Below are 14,098 nucleotides of genomic sequence, written 5' to 3' on the forward strand. Positions count from 1 at the left end.
TAAACTCTTCTGGTTTCTGTAGGCACCAGGCACATGCAGATGAAAAACCCATATATATTAAATAATAAAACAAACTAGTTCAGGTGACATTTACTGCAAATACTATTACAATGTGCCCCTTTCATGCTAGCCCGCTTCCCTAGTTGGTTAATAATACAAGGCTCAGCTTTGTATGCTTGGAAATGTAGGGTGTATCCTGGGAAGACAGCTCAGACATGGTTTAAAGCAACAGAAAGTGTTTATTAGCCGGTCAGTGGCTGCACTGGGTGTTAAGACCCCAGCGTAGCCTCAACCCTTTCTCAGGGTGAGCTTTTAAGCATAAAGCAATGTCCTGGGTTGATACACTTCAGTTAACAAGAACATGTAGCCAGTGGATCTATAAAAGCCGACAACCATTTAGAGACTCTCGCAAAACTAGAGACCGAAAGGATTAGGCCTTTGTTTTCTTTTTTGGCAGGTGGTGCTGCCTACATGCTGAATTTACAGCCTGAATGGCACTTCCATCATGGAGTCAGTTCTAAGGTCTGGGGCTCTGTTACATTCCTCACGGGTCTTAGTGAGTGAGTCAAACCATGGACTCATCCTCTCTTTAAGTTTAAAATACAGGGTCCCCGTGTTAATACAGTCAGAATGAGAAAGGCCCAGCCAGAACCGGGTGGTGGTGGTGGCCGCCTTTAATCCCAACACTCAGAGAGGCAGTGGCAGGGGGATCTCTGTGAATTCAAGGCCAGCCTGGTCTACAGAATGAGTTCTAGGACAGCCAGAGATACAGAGAGAAACCCTGTCTCCAAAGATAATCAATCAATAAATAAAGGCCCAGCTGTGGGACCCTCACCCCTTATTCTCAAAGGGGCAAGAAGAAATTTTCTAGCAGAATATTTTCCCAGGAAGATAGCGGCCTTCCCCTTTCCCACCCAGGAGATTCCAAGCACAAGGTCTCTTAGCTCAGCCCAGCCAGCCGCCTGGTACAGGCTGATAAAGATGGCCTAACTCAAGAACAGTGGCCTTGCTCTAAGAACAAGGAGAAAGCTGACTTAACAGAATGGGAGGGAGCAAAAGTCCTTGTACCCATGCCAAAGCATCTTCAAAGATTTTCTTTGTAGTTATGCCTTTAAATGCTTACCCCACAGAGGAGATACAACTCCTCTCTACCTTGTTGTAACGGGGATGGAGATGAGTTCCAAACATGTTTGTATTATGTTGATTAAACCTTGCTTATTACAGTCTGGGCCTCTCTGGTGGTCTCTCTCTGAGGGTCATGATCTGGGCACAACACCAGCCAGTGCTGATAGCAAAGTAGTTAGCCAAGGAGACCTAGAGAAGAAGACTGGTTATTTCCCCAACCATGGCAAGATTTTCTCTAATTACTCCTGATCAGTCCGCATTGAAACAACAGGTTTCTCCCAAAGCCACACATAGGCTTTTGGTGGTTCGTTTCTGTTTCTGTTTTTTTTATCACGAGAGGTCTAAGCCTGTCCAATTTTGCAGGATCATTTATTTCTGCACGGGAATCTCACTGCTGTTTTAATGCCTCTAGATTCTTGATCAACCTGTCTATTTAGTTTTGAGAGCATCAGAAGAGGCGTATTTATATTTAGTCATATACCATTGGTATATGCCTGCCAAGTAGTCCTTGGGTCTCAGTAATGTTGCTGTTATCCAGATGAATTAACCCACAAGGCAGAAGAGGAGGCATCAGAATAAGGCGGAGTGCTAGATTAAAGTTCAGGATATTAGTTTCAGCCCCTCGTAATCTCTAACACTAATTTGGGCTGCCCCAGTCACAATGAGTTTTGTCAGTCATTGGGCTGACAGTCTGCTTAGTTCCTATCCTGTGTAGTACAGGGCCTGGGTGTCTAAGCATAACCAGCAGTCCTGGCAGATTTCTGGCTGGGAATGACTAACTCTAACTCCCTTCCTGTGACATAGAGTCTGATTCCTCTGCTTTTCCTGTTTTCCAAAGGCCAGAAAGAATCTTTTAAAGGAACTTTTCTAGAAGCCTCAGTTTTACAATCCCAGTTTTTGTAATGGAAACTCTCTTGTTTTTGGCAACTAAGGGACCCACCTATAGGCCATGTCTTAGTATAGTGATACTTTATATTTTAATAAATAAAGCTTGCCTGAAGATCAGAGGGTAAAACTAAGCCACTAGAGGCCAGGCAGTGGTATCACACACCTTTAATCCCAGGATTTGGGAGACAGAGGCAGGTGGATCTCTGTGAGTTCAAGGCCACCCTAGGGTACACAAGATCAGTATTGAAACAAATCTAGGTGGTAGTGGTTCACACCTTTAATTCCAGTACTAAGGGAGTCACACGCCTTTAATCCCAGCACTAGAGAGAATATAAAAGGGGAGGAGACAGGCTCAGTGCTCAGTCTGCAGTCGCCAGGCCTTGGTAGAGGTAAAATTTTTCTAGTGGCTTGGCTGTCACGAAAAACCAAATAAATAAATAAATCAAAGTCCAAAATTCAAAGTCTCTTCTGAGATTCATGCACTTTCTTAAACTATAATCTCCTGTAAAATCAAAAAGCAGATCACATACTTCCAACATATAATGGCATAGGACATAAATTACCATTCCAAAACATAGGGATGAGAGCACAGTGAGGAAATATTGGACCAAAGCAAGACTGAAAACCAGTTGGGCAAACAACTGAATTCTGCATCTCCATGTCTGATGTCAAAATGCTCTTCAGGTCTTCAACTCCTTTCATCTTTGTTGACAGCAACACACTTCTTCCTCTTGGGCTGTTTCCACTCCCTGTTAGCAGTTTTCCTCAGCAGGTGTTCCACAGCTCTGGCACAGGGCCTTTCCATGCCCTAGGTTTGGGTTAAAACCCTTTTTATCATGCCTGTTGTGGACAAAAAGCTGAAAAGGTTTTGAGATATCTGGAAATGTTAGGGCTGGAGCTGAAGTCAGCTGTTTTTAAAGCATCAAATCCCTTTTGCTCAGTCAGTCCGGATTGAGGCTCATTGCCCCTCTTTGTACTGATTTTATAGAAGCCTTACTATTTCCACAAACTGGTAACCAGAGGTAGCGATGCCTGGCTGCACCTAGGAACTCTCAAACCTGTCTCTTAGTCTTTGGAGTTGGAATCCGAAGGATGGCAACAATCTTACTCAGAGAAAGGTTCTTTTTGCTTCCCCTCAGCTGGTAGCCAAGGTAGCCTCTGACTTACAAAGTTGGTTTTCTTAGTGAACATTCTGTAGCTCAGGATCTGTAACTTTTCCAGTCATCCCTTAGTGGCCCATTTACATCTGTTTTCCTGGGAGACCTGACAGCTCTTAATGTCTCGTTAAATAGGGTTGGAGAATTTTTTAAATCCTTAGAATAACCTATACCCACTGTAACTTCATTCTGGGTCTGTCCATTTATAAGCAAAGATGGATTGACTCACTTCTGCCAGTGTGTGGCTGAAGAATGCCATATTTCAGGTCCAAGATAGTGTACACATGTTCCTTCGAAAGAGTCGGAGATCTCAGATTTCTTCATAGGCATGAGAGGTGTATTCCAGGGTGACTGGCAGGGCACCAGGATGCCCCTCTCTCTCTAAGCTAGGCACTATGCACTGCAATTTCCCTTTCTTTCCAGGGTCACTGGGTACTGTTTAATCTGGAAGGGTTTAGCTGAACTGGCAGGAACTTGGTGTTGTGTTCCAGTCCTGGGTGGGGGGATGGTTCTGCCAGCAATCGCAACTCCAGTTCATCGCCCTGCTTCTCTGGCAGTGGCCAGGGCCACTCGGACCACCTGGCAGAAATTCTGTTCCCTCAGGCACCGGCTCTGCTGCTGCCACTAACGGTAGCTTTAACTAAATCTCAATCGCTCTATAAAACTTGAGATTCAAAGGCTGGAATGAAAATCTGCTAACTCAGAGAGGTTGAGTAGCAACTAACTAACCTCTCCTTTATCCACCAAACAAAAAAGCCTTGCCACTCCCTCCCTAGTCCTGGTGTGTCTATCTCTTCCAGATGCCTTCTGATGCTCTATGGTTACTTTATGTCAACTAGTTGCTAACTCAGCATCCTGAGCCAAGGTTAATTTTATTTAATTAATGCAAATGCAGAGTTTCACAGTGTGATTGAATATTGCCTTTCTCAGGATGAGCTTTTAAGCACAAAAACCATTTTAAGCACAAAAACCATGTTCTGGGTTGACATACTTCAGTTAACAAGATCAGTTAGCCAGAAGCAGAACTACAGAAGCCAGAAAGCAAGGTTAGTGCATTTAGAGACTTTCCCAGAATATAGATTTTGATGGACTAGCTCTTCGCTTTCATTTTTGGCAGGTGGTGCTGTCTACATTCTCAATTTTACAGCCTGAATGGCACTTCCATCGTGCCGTCAGTTGTGCTAAGTTTTGGGGGCCCTGTTACAAAACAGTTAATCTCTTAGGGTAGATCTTTGTCTATATAGCAAATTATGTTGCCAAGTGTTGGTGGTGCAAGGCTTTAATCCCAGCACTGGGGAGGCAGAGGTCGGTGGATCTCTGAGTTCAAGATCAGTCTGGGGGCTGGAGAGATGGCTCAGCAGTTAAGAGCAGCAGTTAACAGCCTGCTCTTCCAAAGGTCCCGAGTTCAATTCCCAGCAACCACATGATGGCTCCCAACCATCTGTAGTGAGGTCTGGTGCCCTCTTCTGGACTACAGGTGTACATGCAGACAGAATATTGTATACATAATAAATAAATTTTGGAAAAAAAAAAGATCAGTCTGGTCTACAAAGTGGGTTCCAGGACAGCATAGAGAAACCCTGTTATCAAAGAAACCAAAAGAAAAAAAAAACCAAATTATGTTTCAAACGGGATTCCAGTGATGGTATGTGCACTTAGTCTCAGCTAAATGGCAGAATCAAGCAGATCTATAAAAGTTTGAGGCCAGACATGGCAAGTTACAGGTCAGCCAGTGCTACACAGTACACACACGCGCGAAATTTTGAGCAATGCTTTAAGTGTTCTGGATGTCAGAGTAAGATCTGGTGGCTGAGAGATGGCTCAGCGGTCCAGAGCACTAGCTTTTACAGAGTAGGTCCTCTGTTCAGTTCTAGAGCTATCCATATGGCTGCTCACAAAGGACTGTAACTCCAATTCAGACACCCTCTGGGAGGAGGGAAATCTCCGTTAGCAGAAAGCAGTCAGTCTCCACGCGGCGCCACAGTTCAAAGTCAGGCTCATGGTGTCCCCAGCAAATGAACACAGTTCGACTCGCTTTATATTCCGGCTTCAAAGTTCTGCTACACATAAGGACCCTAGAGCCCCGGTGGGCGGTGCGGATGCTTGGAACTGAGCAACAGCAGAGTGAGAAACAGCCAGAAACAGGGCACGCGACACACGTCGCATGGACGTCGAGGTCGGCTAGAGTGAATTACAAAAGTCTGAAGACAAATCGGACAGAGACACAGAACCAGCCAGGTCTCCCCGGCCTCAACGAGCTCACCTCGCCAAACACCACCCGCGACGCCCCGGAAACTTCCCAGCCGCGTTTCCTCTAGCGTCAGGGCGCACGACTCAGGGCGGGACAGGATGGGGCTCCACCTCCGCGACCAGGCGGGACTTCCGGCAAGGGAGTGACGGGCGCGGCCTGGGCGGCGGCGGCGGCAGCGCATCCTAAGGTGGCGGCTGTCTGAGGTGCTAGCGGCCCGTGGACTCGGGCACCGGAACGAGCCGCGCTGGCGGCGGCGGCGATAGCCGCGATGATGGAGATCCAGATGGACGAGGGCGGAGGTGTGGTGGTGTACCAAGACGACTACTGCTCGGGCTCGGTTATGTCGGAGCGTGTATCGGGCCTGGCGGGCTCCATCTACCGCGAGTTCGAGCGCCTCATCCACTGCTATGACGAGGAGGTGGTCAAGGAGCTCATGCCGCTGGTGGTGAACGTGCTGGAGAACCTGGACTCTGTGCTGAGCGAGAACCAGGAGCACGAGGTGGAGCTGGAGCTCCTGCGTGAGGACAACGAGCAGCTGCTCACGCAATACGAGCGCGAGAAGGCGCTGCGCAAACAGGCCGAGGAGGTGCGTGGGCCCCGGCCGCCGCGGAGGGGGACGGGGTGGGGAGCGTGGTGCAGCCAGTCCGGCGCGGCCGGCAGAATCCTGCCGCTGCAAGTGCCGCTGTCTCCATCAATTTGGACGCAGAGTCCGGGAGACGCGGCCCCGGTTCTGCTCTCCTCTGACCTTGGCTGCCGCCTGCTGGCTCCGGATTTTTCTTCCTCCAGTGCTTTGAGCAAGTTTTGTGATCATCTAGCGCTAGATGATCGCAGAGCCCAGAGAGTCTACTATTCTGGAAGTCAGTGCTCTTCGGTTTATGATGGGAAGTGGCTCTTTATACATTCCATTTCAGTGAAGTTGATACAGTCTCAGAGATTGAAAGTCCTTTTTGATATTTTGGCTTCTTAAATTAGTGGCCCCGTGCCCGGGTTAGGCTAAAGCTTGTTTATATTGAATCAGTCCTCCTTACTGTGGCTTGCTTTGCTTTTGGCAGTTGAGATGCTGCTGTTCTGAATTGGGATTTACAGGCCCCACTCGACTGGCTTCCTCAAGTTCTCAGCGTAGGGGCAACGTTCTTAGGATGTGAGGAGGGCTCAGGGTGACCTCGGACATTTTTTTGAGGAGGGAACTGGCTCCAGAAAGTGTGGGGGCTAGACCAAGGTCACACACTGACTACTGACAAAAGGACAGGCCAAAATAAAGGGTAGGCCTTGGCACCATCCTGAGCTTTATCTTCTGGGTCATTTTGCTGCATAGTGGGGCAGTTCCCCAGAAGTCTGCAGCGTTTGATCCTTTCAGCCCAACCCTGGAGCTGTGACTTGTGCCTGGTATCACTCTCCATTGTCTTGAACTCTCTGGGGACTTTTGCTACTTTGACAGAGAATTCGGGTATTTTTTTTTCCTCTCCCTTGCCTCTGTACCTACATAGTCGAGATCCCTAATGTGGAGGAAAAGGAGAACATGAAGGTGAACAGCCGTAAGACTGATAAAAACCTTTTTAGTTAAAAATGGGCTCTGCCTGGACCAGGCACCGGCTCTATGTGGTGTTGACACCGCTGCCAGGGAAGATGCCTCTGCCTTCCAGTTTAACCACACGCTGATAAGCGGGGAGCGTACTTGCGGCTTGCCCGGTAGCACTACCAGGACCAGCTCTTTAGAGAAGCTGATCAAAGCCCGAAGTGAGCAGTTGCTCTGCCAGCGAGGTGGAAGCTGTTGTCAAATGCCCGGAGTGTGTCCTTGGGGGACCTCCAATAAGGTTAACACCAAAGAGCAACTATACGCTGTGAACAGTTGGCATCCTAGCTATTTTGAGGTGCGTGATTATCTTCAGTTCTGTTAGAAACAAACCAACCTACACTACTGTGTGCTGCTGACCAGCTTCGTCTAGACAGGGGCTTGTGATCAGATGGGTGTGATAAGCCGGGAGCTGTGCATCACTGGATGCGACTTGTCGTGGTGCGGAAGAATGCTGTCCCGTCTTAGTCAGTGGATAGATAACCTGAGCTGCTAGCAGTCTTTGGAGAAGAAAGAATCTTCAAGGATTTTTGTTTGTTTGTATGTTTGTTTTTCAAGACAGTTTCTCTGTGCAGCCCTGGCTGCCCTATAAACTTGCTCTGTAGACCAGGTTGGCCTTGAACTCACAGAGATCTGCCTGCCTCTGCCACCCGAGTGCTGGGATTACAGGTGTGTTCCACCATCGCCCTATAGGCTTTTAAAAATTCTTAAACAGAATAAACATCTTAGTCCTCCACTTCTTACTCTGATACTAGGTGGTTCATTCTCTAGAACTCAGGACCTGGGAAGAGGGACTCATCTGTAGAGTTTGCAGATTCTATTCTGGCCATCCCACCCTTAGGAAGCACACACTTTCCCCAGCTTCTCTCAGACCTCCAATTACAACTGTCTTTGCCAGCAGTAGTCAATCATTCCACTACAGTTCCTCTGTTGGCCATTGGTGTCCCAGAAAGAAAACTGTGGCAAGGTGAATTTCGCAGTGAGGACAGAGTCCCTAATATAGTTTCACATCAGCCTTGAATGGCCTGGCTTACTGATTAGTAAGATTCTAATAGAAAGTATTTTTTATTCCTCAGCGCTTTCCCACTGGAAGAGTAAAGGATTAGAAAGGTGCGGCTAACTGTGCCAGCCTTTTTCCTTGCAGTGGGCAAGCACTTCGATCATAGGAAGAAAATTATGTTTGAGAGACAGAGTGTTAGTGTTCTTACTGCCTGTAAGTCATCTTCACTCTAAAGAATGTGCTGGGGAGCATTCTTTAGCTCATCTCAAGCACCTCAGGTGGGCTCTTTGGACATTTACTGATAATGTGGCTGTGGTTGCTACACATAGAAAGACTCCAAATGGAAGAGTTTGAGCCAAGATTTATGTTTTTACTAGTTAAACAAGAATAGCCACTCATAGAAAAACATTTGTATGAGGTTAAGTGGAGACTGGGGGATACCTTAACACCAAGCCTACTCAATGAATAGAACCTTTCATAAGTGAATTAATGCACTAAACCTGGAATTTGTGTTTTTATTTTTATATTACAAATAGTAAATTTACCACTGCTTGGATAAGATGTGTTTTATTTTTTCAAATATTTGATTTATTTTTTATGTGCATTGGTGTTTTGTCTGCTTGTATGTCAGTATGAGGGTACCAGATTCCCTGGAACTGGAGTTACAGGTGTTTGTGAGCTGCCATGTGGATGCTAGGAATTGAACCCAGGTCCTTTGAAAGAGCAGCCAATGCTCTTAACTACTGAGCCTTCTTTTCAGCCCCAGAAACTGAAGTGGTTTCTTCAGTTACATTAAGAGCAGTTGTTTCCTAATGTACTAAAAGATTAAGCCTAGGTCCCCTTGAATGCCAAGCTACATTCCCAGCTCCTAGCATTGATTTTTATAAATGAAGCTGTGAAGCTTTGGTAGTCAGAGCTCCCTTTCTTTTTGCCTCCATGAGTTGTTCCAGTATAGCAGTACTGGAGTCCAGGAGGAAAGCAGAGTCCTTTCCTCCCTGTGGGGCCCAGACGCTTGTACATGCTAGGCAAGGCTCTTTCCCCTAAGTGACACCTTGTTCAGAGAAACTCTAAAAGGTGGTAACAAATAGGTACAGAAACTCTGTGTAGCCAATGAGAACACGGGGCTGGCCAACTAGAGCCTTGAGCTCCTAGATGGACGGCTCTGTTATGTATTGTGATATCTTGCTGTGTCAGAAATCCAAGGTGCCTCCAGACCACTGTGGCAGCCCAGATTACAGGGCTGAGGACCTGTAATAAAGGTCAGTTCTTCCAAATTCTAGATTTAAGTAATCAGCTATTTAAAACTTTGTTTTGAAATAATGCACAGAAAACATGCAGAAATAATATTCTTCACCAGAGTCCCAAACATGAGTTTTCTTCCAGGTTGCCTTTTTTTCCCACTCTGTCAACCTTCTAAGGCCTCCTCCAAGGCTCCTGCAATGTCCCTGCAGTCTCCTATATTTGGAATGGTTCCTCATTTTCTGCTGTTTGCAACCTTGATATATGATTAACATGTAGATCTGTCACTTTTCAGGGGGTGCCTTGGTCTAGCTTTCATGTGACCTGGTAATCAGACCCGTCCTCTAGAAAGAAAGCCAGAGCTACTGCAGTTGCAGCATCCTGGTCATGTGAAAGATGGTGCCTTGAAGGGGCACAGACCCAGGAGGATACCCTTTCCTCAGATTACTTCTTGAAGTGGGAAGAGGCCTGTTCTTCTACCCTCGTATGCCTTCCCACCTTCCCAAGTGCTGCTTCTACCACTCTACCCTGGGAAAGTTTATCAGGCCACTTCTGCCTCCCCCTGCCCCTGATTTCTAGCATCTCACAGTGTACTGAAGAGCATGAATATTCCCCATCATGTACCAGCTCGGAAGAGTTTAGTATTGTTTGGCTTATCCCCCAGAGTTAATCTCTTTTCCCTAGCTGTACCCTCAGAGGGATACTAGTCCTGTGTGAAGGGAAAGAAAGCTAGTTTTTTCTTTCTGTGCATTTCTCTCCACACTAATGGCTCATACTACTTCCTGTGACAGTGGCCTGTCCTGTTCTATACTATCCAGCTCAGGACCTACTGGGTACAGTAGCCTTTGAGCATTTTTACTGTGACCCATGGAGCTGTGAAAGTGGGCTTTATTTTCCTTTTTCTTTCTCTAGTGCTGAGAATGGAAAACAGGACCTCAGAGCATGGTAAGCAAGTTCTTTACCACTGAGCCACACACTCAGCCTCTGCATTTCATTCCTTTTAACTTGAATTGAGACAAACACATGTGGCCAGGACAAACATACCAGTATATCTATCTGTGTGAGTAGTCTGGCTGAATACTTCATATAGAGCAGGTGACCAGGGCTGGAGAGATGACTCAGAGGTTAAGAGCATCTCCTGCTCTTCCAAAGGTCCTGAGTTCAATTCCCAGCAACCATATGGTGGCTCACAACCATCTGTAATGAGGTCTGATGCCCTCTTCTGGCCTGCAGGCATACACACAGGCAGAATATTGTATACATAATAAATAAATAAATATTAAAAAAAAGAGCAGGTGACCAATGTTTTTAAGTTAGCATCAGGCAAGAAAGGAAAGTGCTTAAAACATAGGTCTGTGGGGCTGGAGAGATGGCCCAGCAGTTAAGAGTACTGACTGATCTTCCACATTGTGGCTCACAACCATCTGTACTGAGATTTGGTGCCCTCCTCTGGCGTGTGGGCATACATTGAGGCAGAATGTTGTGTATACATAATAAATAAATCTTTAAAAACAAACAAACAAAAAAAAACAACAGAGGTTTGTGCCAGGCATGGTGACACACACCTCAAATACCAGCACTAGGGAGGCAGAGGTAGGCAGATTTCTGTGAGTTCGAGGCCAGCCTGGTTTGTATAGTGAGTTCAAGGACAGCCAGTACTGTTTCACAGATTAAACCCTGTCTTGAAAAACAAAAAACATAGGTTGATATTTTTCAGCGGACATTTTCCAGTTAGAGGACTCTATCTAAAACAGTTGTATAGGAGATCAGGTAGGAGAAAATACTGCGTTATGGTGGGGTGAGGGGTGCCAGCTGTCTAGGAAACAGCACAGGAGGTGATGAATTCTCACTGGGCTGGGAAGAGGACTGCTAAGGAAATCCCTAGTGCCCAGAAATAGCTGTGCTACTGGAAACAAGATTGAATCTCTGATACTGAGCTTCACTGTCCTTTAGTCTTTGTGGGTAGAGGTTAACTCACTTATCAAGGTCTCGTTGACATATACTGACTGCATATGCTTAGCGCCCGGTGTGATTCGTAACACTTACATTTGGTGATGTTTCTTTGACAGATTCCTGAAATCAGTAGGGACAGATTCAAAGCTGCGCCTGTTATGAAAATGTTTGGAGCACCTTTTCTCAATAAACCTCTTAGGTCTCCTATGGATTTTAAGTGTCACTCCTTCCAGTCTCTGCCTCATTTGGGCTCCTGTTCCATTTTGTCTTACCTAGCCTTTTTCTGACCCTTCTCTCTTTCAGCAAACACCCAGAAAAGCACACATTCCTGCAGACACACACTTAGCCATAACTCTGTCTGGCTCAAATTTAGAATGTTGCCGTTTTTTAAAGTGTGTGTCTGTGTATGAATGAGGCTTGCATGTGGAGATCAGAGACAATTTTTCCAGAGATGCTTCTCTCTGTCTACCTTGTTGAGGAAGGGTCCCTCTTATTTCTGCCGCTGTCCTCCATATACAAGGCAGATTTTCCTGTCTTTGTCTCACATCTCACCTAAGATGCATACCACAATATCCAGCTTATTTGTGGATTACAGGGATTAAACTCAGGTTGTCAGGCTTTTGTGCCTAGAGGTTTTACCTATGGAGCCATCTCCCTGGCATTAAAATGCTTGTTTCTTGAAAGCAAGGACCTGTGTCAACTGAGGCATTACAACATCTCCTTAGTAGTCATCACATCAGATCGTGGGTAAAGCTGGGCCAGATTAGAAAGCCTAAACCAGCTGAAGAGACTGTAGAGATGGCTCAGTAGTTAAAACCATCTATTGGTTTTGCTTAGGACCCAAGTTCAATTCCCAGAACCCATATTGGATGGCTTACAACCACCTATAACTCTAGCTCCAGGAGCTCTGATGCCCTTTTCTGCACTCTGTGGGCACCTGCCGCATAAGTGCATGTATGACATACTATACTAAACATAAAGGTTGGGCTGGAGAAATGGCTCAGAGGTTAAGAGCATTGCCTGCTCTTCCAAAGGTCCTGAGTTCAATTCCCAGCAACCACATGGTGGTTCACAACCATCTGTAATGGGGTCTGGTGCCCTCTTCTGGCCTGCAGCATATACACAGACAGAATATTGTATACATAATAAATAAATAAATAATTTAAACATAAAGGTTTTTGCCAGGCGGTAGTGCTCGCCTTTAATCCCAATACTTGGGAGGCTGAGGCAGGCAGATCTCAGTGAGTTCAAGGCCAGCCTGGTCTACAGAGCTAGTTCTAGGACGGCCAGGGCTGTTACACAGAGAAATCCTGTTTTGAAAAAAATAAAAAATAAATAAGTAAAAAAAATTTGGAAGAAACAAACCAGCCCAAACTGGGGAAAGGGCCACAGAAGATAAAAATTTCCTGAAAAAGGCACTCCCCCCAAACCCGACCTCGAGGAAGATTTTCATGAAATAAAGACACTGAGATTTTCATTTTGTCTTCATTTTTCTTACCTCTCTTGTATCACCCTTTGTCCTCCCCGCCTTCTTTCTCTTTTGTTGTTATTAATTTGGTTGGTTTTTGGAGACAGGGTTTCACTGTTCGGCCCTGGCTGGGTTAGTATGCACTGGTTGACCTAGAACTCATTAGGTAGGCCAGGTTTGCCTGGAACTTACAGAGATCTTCTTTTCTTTGCCTCTAAAGTATTGAGTTTAGAGGCATGAGACACCACACTTAGCCCTCTTTCCCAGTTTTTTGAGACAGAGTCTTATTCTCTAGCCTAGTCTGACTTTGAATTTGCAGTAGTACTTACTGTCTTTGACATCCAAAGGCCTAGATTATAGGCATGAGCTGCCACACCCATTTTTTTCTTGTTATTGTGGTGGGTTGGTTGGTTTGTTAAATTTATTCATTTTATGTGTCTTAGTGTTTCATCTGCATATGTGTCTGTGTAACTGCCAGTGTGCCTGGTAACCAGGGAGGCTAAAAAAGGGCAAAGAATCCCTGGGACTAGAGTTACAGATAGTTGTAAGCCATGGTGGTGCTGGGAATTGAACCCCAGATACTCTGCAAGAGCAGCCAGTGTTTTAACCACCAAGCCGTCTCTCTAACTCTGAGACAAGAGCTCGTGTAGTCTAGGCTAGTGTCAAGGTTACTGTTTTGCTGAGGCTGGCCTCAAGCACCAGGTGTGATTATATTCTTTTTCTTTTCCCTTCCAGTTTTTTGAGACAGGGATTCTCTTTGTGTCCCTATCTGTCCAGGAACTCTGTAGACCAGGCTGGCCTTGAACTCAAAGATCCACCTATCTCTGCCTCCCAAGTGCTGGGATTAAAGGCATTTGCCACCACTTCTGTGCTGTGATTTTACTCTTTTCTTTGATTACTTGTCCTAAAAATTAGGGTGTATTAAATCAGTTGTGGTGTTTCAGATGGATTTTTAGCATGAATATGAGAAACACTTGCTGCATTCCTGAACTATGGCCATATTACTAGCCCACATCTAATATTGAATGTAGAAATATCACTGTTCTTCCTCATGTTGCCTAGTAGTTCTTGAAGATAGTGTCTGTAACTCCAGCCTCCCTGCTCAGGACCTGCACTCTTGTGTTTCAGACCTAAGTAGTTCTACAGAGTGGAAGATGTAAAGTTGGCCCTGAAGGAACATCTAATGTTAGTGTTTGCTACCCCAACTGTCCCTGAATAATACTTGTTGGTTATAGGTGCCACTATTGGTGCCAGAAAGCAGCTAGAGGTGATGGCACAGGCGCAGCAGCCCATGTTGCCCACAGCTCCTTGTCTGTGTGCTTCCTTAAGACAAAAGATCAATAAGGCACATTTTTTTCTTTTGGAAATTTATTCCCTTTCTTTCCCCCTATGCAAAAGAACCTGATTTTTGATTCCTCTTGGCATTCACTTCTGACATGCTAGA

General features: G+C 45.8%; 1 protein-coding gene across 25 annotated transcripts in view; it reads left to right on the forward strand.

Moving 5' to 3' along the window:
• Positions 1 to 5,546: 5,546 nt before the first annotated feature.
• Positions 5,547 to 14,098, forward strand: part of Mapk8ip3 (mitogen-activated protein kinase 8 interacting protein 3) — a 43,530-nt gene continuing 34,978 nt past the window's right edge. For 18 of the 25 annotated variants that reach the window (XM_075941539.1, XM_075941540.1, XM_075941545.1 and 15 more), the window contains exon 1: positions 5,548 to 6,007. In XM_075941539.1, coding sequence (XP_075797654.1) covers positions 5,690 to 6,007 — 318 coding nt within the window. In that variant the 5' untranslated portion in view covers positions 5,548 to 5,689. Of the gene's footprint in view, positions 6,008 to 14,098 lie in introns of all 25 variants that reach the window. The other 7 variants (XM_075941531.1, XM_075941537.1, XM_075941534.1 and 4 more) reach the window with 1 other exon arrangement.

The sequence above is a fragment of the Microtus pennsylvanicus genome, chromosome 11 (genome assembly GCF_037038515.1).
Source record: "Microtus pennsylvanicus isolate mMicPen1 chromosome 11, mMicPen1.hap1, whole genome shotgun sequence".
Lineage (NCBI taxonomy): Eukaryota > Metazoa > Chordata > Mammalia > Rodentia > Cricetidae > Microtus > Microtus pennsylvanicus.